The 10,122-nt window shown below is 39.5% G+C and overlaps 1 protein-coding gene across 1 annotated transcript; it reads left to right on the top strand.

Moving 5' to 3' along the window:
• The first annotated feature begins 8,121 nt into the window (after nt 1-8,121).
• Nucleotides 8,122-9,052, top strand: LOC396791 (olfactory receptor 7E178). Its single transcript, XM_003480783.3, is given in 6 exon segments — nt 8,122-8,229; nt 8,231-8,335; nt 8,337-8,826; nt 8,829-8,855; nt 8,858-8,916; nt 8,918-9,052. Coding segments are annotated over 6 exon segments (924 nt in total).
• Nucleotides 9,053-10,122: the final 1,070 nt, after the last annotated feature.

Raw genomic sequence — 10,122 nt, 5'->3', positions numbered from 1 at the left:
TTATATTTTTACACATCCATTAATATTAGCAAGTCTCCAGAGACTGGGACTACATGGGCTAATTGGCTAATTATGAGTTTTGTGCACTGAGCCCTCAGGTCACACCACTGTGCATAATTGCTGCTGCCTGCCCATTAGTTTGCCAGTTCTAATAGTGTGGTTCTTTATCTGTGTCTCTTCCATTTGTGGGCACCTGCATTCAAAGTTCCCAGACTGAAACTGTCTTCCTGCAAATTCTGACACTTATTCACACACCAGGCAGGAGGGGGGCAGTGAATCTGTACTCCTTGTTCATGGTCCAGCACAGATGCAACCCAGCCCAGTAAGTGTTGAGTAAGCCCATGATTGAAAGAGAGACTCTTTGGTGGCTGCCAAGGTGGGGGGAGTGGAATGGACTGGGAGTTTGTAGTTAGTAGATGCAAATTATTGCATTTGGAGTGGATAAGCAATGAGATTCTGCTGTATGGTATAGGGAACTATGTGCAATCACTTGTGATGGAACATGGTGGAGGATAATGTGAGAAAAAGAATGTATAAATATGTATATGTGGGTCACTTTGTTGTACAGCAGAAATTGATAGAACATCATAAGTCAACTATAATGAAAAATTTTAAAAGCAAGAGATAAATAAAAAATAGAAAGAAAAGAGGGACTGTTAGGATGATTACTCCCTCCTCAAGATAATAACATGATAATCATAGCAGAAAGCCATGAGGGTAACAATATACAATATTCATAATAAAGCCCTATGAAATTTATATTCTTGATTCTGATTGGATTGTGAGAATTCTCCTTCTGAGTTCTGCATCCACCCTCACTGGTTGTGCCTCTGGCTGGCATCCCCCACCAGAGCAGCATCTGGGTCTCTCTAAACTTCCCCCTAAGAACGTCAAGTGATCATGAAACAATGATGAGAATGAGGAGGAAGATGGTATAAACTATAGCATCATGAACAGTTTTTGAGTGATTCCTAAGCACCTGCTCTAGAGTGTGTGTTTTATGTAACTTGTTTGATTTCATATGCATAACATTTCCCAAACTATAAGTCCACACATCATTATTATTATTTTAATAAGAGGAAAGGAGCAGAGCATTTAATGTAACTCATGCCAGGTCATGAGTTAGAAAGGGTTGAATCCAGGTTTGAAGCCAGTCTGTCTAAGCAGACTGACTCCAGAAACAGGGCATCTGTGCAGGCTTCCCCCTGCTAACCCACAGTCATGTCACTTCCAGGTCAGTCCTGGAAGAGACTCATTGCTCACAATGCCCTTCCTTTTGGAGTTTTCTGGAGCATATAGTGGAGGGAAATAGGTAGCATTTTCTGCATCAACTACAGGAAAGATGTTTGAGATACAGGCAAAGACACAGAATTGGCACCGGAAATTTAAGGGTAGATCCCTTGTTGATCTTGCTCCTGGATCTTACTTTACTCACTTCCTATTCCATACTCATAAGCAGCCTACTCAATCAAAAAAGGAGACATGAGTCAGAATCTTTGTGTTCACTCTTAATCTAGAAAGTCAAAACATTGAAAAAATATATCTCAAATGTATTCATGATTAGACCTCTATACATTTGCCTAAAACATTTGACTAAAACAAGTCTGGAAATAATGAAGTTTAGTGTATGGGACTCAGAGACTTGCAACTTCATTTTGAATCTTGTGTGCTTCCCTTATTCTTGGGGCAATTTTGTGGTCTCTCTGAGACTTAGGATTGTCAACTGAGTCACTGCCTCATTTACACAGCCCCTCTTAATTAGGACTAAAGAAATAATGATGTCCTCTATGCAATAACCATGTGATGGATGCATAAAGAAAGTGCAAATTAAATTTTATATGTTATGTTTGTAGTAATGATAAGACTAATTCTTATATTGTTAGATTTGACTTTCTGGTGATCTGGTATTATGGTTTTCCTATGTTTTTACCATCCATGGAGAGTACAATTTTTTGTTTGTTTGTATAAGTATGCCTTCATATTGAAGAGAAATGACCAAGGCTCATCTATTTCTTTCTTTTTTTAAGATATTTAAAGTTTTAAAAGATTCTTTTTTAATTTTTTTGTTACTATAGTTTTTCACAATGTTGTTCCAATTTCTGCTGTGCAGCAAAGTGACCCAGTCATATATACATATATATTATTTTTCTCATATTATCTTCCAATTTCAAGGATCACCTGTTTCTTTTCTTTCTTTCTTTTTTTTTTTTTAGGGCCACACTCATGGCATATGGAGGTTCCAAAGCTAAGGGTCAAATCAGCTACAGCTGCTGCCTACACCACAGCCACAGCAAAGCAGGATCTGAGCTGCATCTGCAAACAACACCACAATTCACGGAAATGACAGATCCTTAACCCACTGAGCGAGGCCAGTGATCAAACCTGCAACCTCAGTTCCTAGTCAGATTCATTTCCACTGTGCCACAAAGACAACTCCAAGGATCATCTATTTCTGATTCTCCAGAGCTTATATTTTGTTGGCAGAAGAGGTACCAAGAATTTTAAAAACCTAGTTATAGTGTTTTTAATGGAAAATGGAATAGACCCTTCCATTTTCATAGAAACAAAGTATGGGCCATAAGGCTTCCTTCCATCCACTGGATCATGCATGTCAGTGTTTTCATCATTTTCAGGAATGTCCCACAGGACCAGGGACAAATAAAATAGTGCTCATTTGTGTCTAGAGCATGGACTTTCTATGGGACCTATTATTTTCCACATAATAGCATCTGCAGCATTCAGTGATTGAAAAACCACTCAAGAGATTATCATAAATATGGGGTGAAAGGGTCAGAAAAGAAGGGGACTGACTGTACCTCTTAGTGCATGGACAGAGAAACACTGTAGAAATTCCTGGGCCAGGAATTGAACCTGGGCCACAGCAGGGACCCAAGCTGCCTCAGTGAAAAAAAAAAAAAAAAGATACTTAACCTGCTGTACCACAAGGAAATTTCAAAAAGGTTCTTTTCAGATATACTTTGGTCCCAGATGTGAAATAAATGTAGAAGAATCGATTCGTCCTCTTTTGGTTCAGTGAGTTCACCTGTGAATTCTAGGAATGCAATAATTTACAGGGTCCATAATGGGACTACACTGTGGATTGGGGGTTTTGTTTTTGGTTTTTTTTTACAAATACTCATGTTTTTCAGTCTAGTTTTGAAATCTAAAGTTGAAAAGATTTTCTGTACAAAATGAAAATGTCATGTGCAGTTCATGGAAGTATCACAAGACAGACATCATGGATGTTTTCAAATGATACCTTAATAAAGAGGATGTAGTTTCTATAAAGTGATTTTTGTATTGAAACAAATATAGGCAATTAACATAAGTAAAATTGAATATGTACCAACTGTTAGAAATTTTAAGGACAATCTCCACTCCCATATCATATATAAATTCTTATAAGTATCATATGGAGAGAGGTAAAATAATTTTCATAGGAATGTTGTAAGAAGAAGCAGTTATAAATAATACTGTAACATATAAAATGTCATCTAAAATAAATATTTAATACATAAATATAATACATTAAATTATGTATTATACATTTAGAATGTAATATATATACATATATATGAACTATATATTTATATTTGTTAAATTTATATTAAAATATGTAAATATAAAGTTATATATAAAATAATGACTTCAGTTATGTAATAATGCACATCAGTAATATGTTTTAAGCAGTTTTGTGTACTTCACAAAGAGAGTTAACCACCAAGTTGTGGTAACCAAACACATTTCCAGAGGCACCATGTGTAGTATACTGTTAACATATTTTTTTTTCTTTTTATGGCTGCACCTGTGGCATATTGAAGTTCCTGGGCCAGTGGTCCAGTCAGAGCTGCAGGTAGGGTCTATGCCACAGCCATATCAATGCCAGATCCTTAACTCATTGAGTGAGGCCAGGGATGGAAATCACATCCTCACAGAGACAACATCAGGTCCTTAACTCCTTAAGGTTAGGTTTTAAGAAAGCTTTTTATGGGTACATGAATCATTATTGACATTGTGGAATCATTGACAAGATCATACACCCATCAACATTATGATACTGGTTGCTTTTGGGGTACAGGTATGCAGAGGAATGGGATGGAGCAGAAATACCAAGAAAAGCTGAATAGGTGGTGGGTACTGATGATGGTAATAATAGGTAATATTATTGGAGCATTTTCCAAGCATTAGGCAATATTCAAAGGCAGTGTGTCTCAACCCCAGCTGCACATTAGGATGACCAAGAATCTCCAATGTAGTTTTCCTAAAATTGTTTCTAGGCTGAAGCTGGGGTAGCCACATATTTAAAAACAACCGCTCATAGGGCATTCCCTTCATGGGGTAAGGAAATGAATCTGCCTAGATTCCATGAGGTTGTGGGTTTGATCCCTGGCCTCACTCAGTGGGTTGGGGATCTGACATTGCCATGAGCTGTGGTATAAGATGCAGACGATGCTCAGATCCCACAGTTGCTGTGGCTGTGGTGTAGGCTGGCATCTATAGCTCTGAATCAACCCTGATCCTGGGAAATTCCATATGCCATGGCTGTGGCCCTAAAAAGCAAAAGTAAGTAAATAAATAAATTAATTAATTAATTAATTAATTAATTAAATAAACCAACCACTCAAAAATTTTGATCAACCAGAACTGAAAGCCACTGGTCTAAGCAATATAAATGATTTTTTTTAACTTTCTACAATAGTTGTAATAGGTAGTTCAGTTATTGTCACAACAGTACAGATGATGAAACAGCCAGGTGTGTTTACATTACTCTATTTTAAATTTTCCCAATGAAATTCTAGTGTGACATGCCAAAATATTGATCCAGAATTGCCTTCAGGTAGTAAAAGTAAAGGAATTGCAGTCCCTATCAGGAAGTTTGGACGTGGAAATCTGTTAGCTTGATGCAAGAGGATGCATACTGACCTGGCTCTGGGACCACCCCTCACACCGAGCTCCCCAAATGTAAATAAAGGGTTTATGACCAGGAAAACAAGACCACCACTAAGTTTATGAAACACACTCACAATCACTAATCTCAGGAAATGAAAGTCAAAACTCCAGTCAAATATCACCTCTCATCTGTTAGGATGGTTATTGTCAAGAAAACTAATGACAATAACTGTTCTGGAGGATACAGAGGTAAGGAAATCCTTTTACTTAGTTGATGGAAATGAAGATTGGTACAGCCATCACCAAAAACAGAATGGAGGTTGCTAAAAATTAAAATGGCTACTAATTAAAATAGATTTCCTGTGTGATCCAACAACCCTAACTCCCAATGTATGTCCAAAGGAAATGAAATCTGTACCTGAAAGAAATATCTTCACTCCCATTTTCATTGCAATATTATTCATAATAGTGACAATATGGAAACATCCCAAGTGTCTGGTGACAGATGAGTGCATAAAGAAGATGTTGTGTGCATATATGGACAATGGATTATTATTCAGTCATAAAAGAAAGAGATACTGCCATTTGTGACAATATAGATGGGATTGCAGTTTGTTATGCTTATTGAAATACACTAGACACAGAAATAATATATGATCTCACTTATGTATGGAATCTAAGAAAATCAACTTTAGAGAACCACAGATTAGAACTGTAGTTGTAAAGGAAAAGGGGTAGAAGTAGAGGGGAGGTTTTGTTTAAATGGTACAAACTTGCAGATATAAAATGAGTAAGTTCTGATAATCTGATATACAGCATGGTGACAATAGTTAATGATTCTGTATTCTATTCTTGAAATCTGCTGAGAGAGATCTGATTGTGTTTCCACCAAACACATAAACATAAATAGTAACTATGTGAGCTGATGGATGTGTTAATTAGCTTGATTATAAGAATCATTCACAATGTCTATGTGCATTAAATCATCATTTCATACATGTTAAAATTTTTTCAGAGTTCCCGTCGAGTTCAGTGGTTAACGAATCTGACTAGGAACCATGAAGTTGCGGGTTCGATCCCTGGCCTCGCTCAATGGGTTAAGGATCCGGCATTGCCGTGAACTGTGGTGTAGGTTGCAGACTCGGTTCAGATCCCAAGTTGCTGTGGCTTTGGCATAGGCTGGCGGCTACAGCTCCGATTTGACCCTTACGCTGGGACCTCTGTGTGCTGCGGGAGTGGCCCTAGAAAAGGAAAAAGGACAATAAAAAGAAATTTCATGTAGTACAACACAAATATGTGATTTTGTCAGTCATATTTCAATAAACTGGAAAATAACCCAAAAATAATGAAGTAGTATTATCAGGCCACTACAGAATAGAGTCTAAAAAATATAGAGTGGTCTCTCACGCTAGATATTTTTACTGAGATTGCACTGGGTTGAGACAAACTCATATAAAATAAAATATTTCAACGGTGTTTCTTAAAATTTATTATTGTTTAGTCATTGACAGAACTTCTAGAGTTCCCATTGTGGATCAGCAGGTTAAGAACCCAACTAGTATCCATGAAGATGCAGATTTGATCCCTGGCCTCACTCAGTGAGTTAAGGATCTGGGGTTGCCACAGGCTGAGGCATAGGTTTTGCTGTGGTGGCCATGGCTGTGATTTGACCCCTAGCCTGGGAACTTCCGTATTCTGAGGGTGTGGCTATAAAAAGAAAAAGAAAAAAAATAAATCCTGTATATTAACACCATTTTGGTAGTCATCAATGCTATATGAGTATAGGCATACTTATCAAAATTTGAACTCCAGCAAAGCCAAAGATATGAAGTATATACTAAATGACTTTTTAGAATCTCTCAGATGCCTCGTTAGCACAGTAGGTAGCACGTCAATCTCATAAATGACACCCCTCGTATTTGAGTAATTTATTTTTAGGGAAGGAATAGAGAAAATCCAAGAAAGATAAAACTCATGAAGATAATTATCGTATAAAAATATTTTCTAGAGTTCCCTGGTGGCTCAGTGAACTAAGGATCCAGTGTTGTCTCTGCCATAGCATAGGTTCAATCCATGAGCTAAGAATTTTTGTGTCCTGTGGGCGTGGCCAAAAAATGTTTTCTTATTATGGACATTAACTTTTAATTTAGAATACAGCTTACATGGTGTTTTTTTTTTTTTAATTATCTGCACCTGCAGTATGTGGAAGTTCCTGGGCCAGGGATTCACCCTGCATCATAGAAGCAACCCAAGCCTCTCCAATGAAAAAGCCTGACCCTTAACCCATGGTGCCACAAGGGAGCTACACAATATTGCGTTTTGTAGAGTATTTCCTTTATAGCTAAAGGAAATTTATGGAATTGTATTTAGAATAATATATTTTATATAACTATGTCTTAATATCTAAGGAATTATATATTTTTGTTAGAAAAGAAAGGGAATCTATAATTCTATGTATTTTCTTTTTTTTTTTTTTTTTAGTCTTTTTAGGGCCAGATTAGTGGCATATAGAAATTCCCAGGTTAGAGGTCGAATTGGAGCTGCAGCTTCTGGGCTAGGCCACAGCCACAGCAACACCAGATCTAGGCCATGTCTGCAACCTCTACCACAGCTCACCACAACACTGGATCCTAAACCCACTGAGTGAGGCCAGGGGTCAAACCCACATCCTCATGGCTACTACTCAGATTCATTACTGCTGAGCCACAATGGGAACTCCTCATTCTGTATTTTTTCTAAAGAGTAGGCTATATTTTACTGAGATCTTGGCTCTATTTTGTCTCTCTCTGTCTCTCTCTTATTTTTATTTATTTATTTTTTTTATTTTATTGTTTTGTTTTGTTTTTTTTTTGTAGCTGCACATCCGGCATGTGGAAGTTCCTCGGCCAGAACAACCCAAAACCACTACAGTGAAAACCCTGGTTCCTTAGCCTGCTACACCACAGGAGAACTCTGATCATGGCTCTGTTATCTCTAACACTCTTGCTTGTCTTTATCTTTCATTCCAGTTTCTATAAGATAAGTGTGTGTAGAATGAGGTGACTAAACAGAAACCAGTGAGGGTAAAGTTCAAGCAGATAGAATTTGTCATACTGGGGAATATTATTGAAGGTACTGAACTGTATGACAATACAAATGAATTGCTTATATCCCCAAAATGTACACAGTGCTGCATGACATCTACTTATTTAATTTTTTCCAATCCTCTTTTCCCAAAAGCATCCAAGCCTCATGGAACAGCAAAATCTAACAAGTGTCTCGGAATTCTTCCTCCTGGGACTCTCAGATGAGCCAGAACTGCAGCCCCTCCTCCTTGGGCTGTTCCTGTCCATGTACCTGGATTACCATGTCGGGGAACCTGCTCATCATCCTGGCTGTCACCTCTGACTCCCACCTCCACACCCCCATGTACTTCTTCCTCTGCAACCTGTCCTTGGCTGACATAGGTTTTTGTCTCTGCCACTGTCCCCAAGATGGTTGCGAACATCCAAACTCAGAGCAGAGTCATATCCTATGCAGACTGCCTGACACAGATGTCTATTTTCATCCTTTATGGATGTTTGGATAGTCTCCTCCCGACTGTGATGGCCTATGACAGGTTTGTGTCCATCGGTCACCCCCTGCACTACCCTGTCAGCATGAACACACACCTCTGCTGCTTCTTGGTTTTGACATCTTTTTGGGTCAGCCTTTTGGACTCCCATGTTCACCATTGGATTGTGATAAGACTTACCTGTTTCAAGGATGTGGAAATTACTAATTTCTTCTGCAACCCTTCTCAACTCCTCAATCTTGCCTGTTCTGACATTTTCACAAATAACATTATCGTATATTTTGCTGGTGGCATTGTTGGCTTTATCCCTATATCAGGAATCTTTTTCTCTTACTGTAAAATTCTTTCCTCCATTCTGAGAGTGCCTTAATTAGGTCAGAAGTATAGGCCTTCTCCACCTGTGGCCCTCAGCTGGAGTTATTTGCTTATTTTATGGAACAGGCCTTGGGGTTTACCTCAGCTCAGCCATCTCTCCATTCTCCCAGGAAGAATGAAGTGGCCTCAGTGATGTACACTGTGGTCACCACCATGCTGAACCCCTTCATCTACAGTCTGAGGAACAGAAACATCAAAAGGACCATGGGGAGGTTGCTCAGCCAAACAATCTAATCTCAGTACCTGTGTACATTATGTGAGTCCACTATTTTTGGTGTTAGGGCTGTTTTGGTATAGATTCAAGCCACATCATTCCTCAGAGTGTCCTGGCCATTATCCCCTTGATAGGAGGTGTGATTGTTGCTGTAGTGATCAGATCCTGCCCTGGATGTTGGTGGGGGCTCCTCTTTGCCCTTTGACTGTCACTGCCCTGTTGGGGGTGAAGTCTGCTCCCCAGTTGTAGGAGTAGAAGCCCTGAGGGTCAGGTTCAATAAGGTTCCATTGATCTGAAGTGTGTACTTTGTTCCCAAGCCAGTGAGGTCTCTGTGTGGTCACAGCAAATCTCTGCACCACCCAAGCAGGCATCCTTTGTTCTTCCCAGAAGTAGGCCATGTTTGCATCCCTTTCTCCATTGTGTTTATCACAGACCTAGTGTTAACCTGGCACTGTGGGCCAGGGCTTGTGGCTGGAGGGATTAAGGTGGTTGTGCTGCTGCCTGAGACCAGAAATTCCTCTATACTAGATGTCAACTTAAACATAGAGCTCTCCCAGGGCCTGTCTACCCCAGATCCTGCTCCAAACTGCATTGTGAGGTTGATAGGACTGGAAACCACTGTAATCCTCCCTCACACTTTCCACTAAGGAGGACATAGAGGTATGATTCTGTGATGTCACCCACCATACGTTGTGGCTGTTGCTGGACCCCTCTGTACCTGCCTCCATTGTGGGAATGTTAACAATGGGCTTCAGTGTCAGTTCCACCTCTGGTGTGTGTGTGCTCACAAAGCCCACCACTGTGTCAGAGCTGTGACCCCTGTGAAAACCTGGCAATGAGATTTTTATGGGGAAACTGTGCCTCATCCTGTGCTCACTAATAATGATGGCCTGGACCACACCCCAGTCCCTTTGGACTGTCTCCACACACCTAGATTTAGTCCTCTCCCAGGGTCTGTCCACTGAAGCCTGAGTTTCAGTGCCTAGATGCGTCATGTACCAGTGAGGCAGAATAATAACTCAGGCAGTCAGGGTAGGAGCATGGGCTTTGATGCATTCTTTGATATGGCCATTGATCAACATTTGTGACT

This window comes from Sus scrofa, chromosome 2 (genome assembly GCF_054392235.1).
Source record: "Sus scrofa isolate SSC_HxYL_T2T_F1_AM1 chromosome 2, Sscrofa_HxYL_maternal_Yorkshire_Landrace_v2.0, whole genome shotgun sequence".
In the NCBI taxonomy this organism is placed as follows: domain Eukaryota; kingdom Metazoa; phylum Chordata; class Mammalia; order Artiodactyla; family Suidae; genus Sus; species Sus scrofa.
This window is presented reverse-complemented; position numbering and strand designations above follow the sequence as displayed.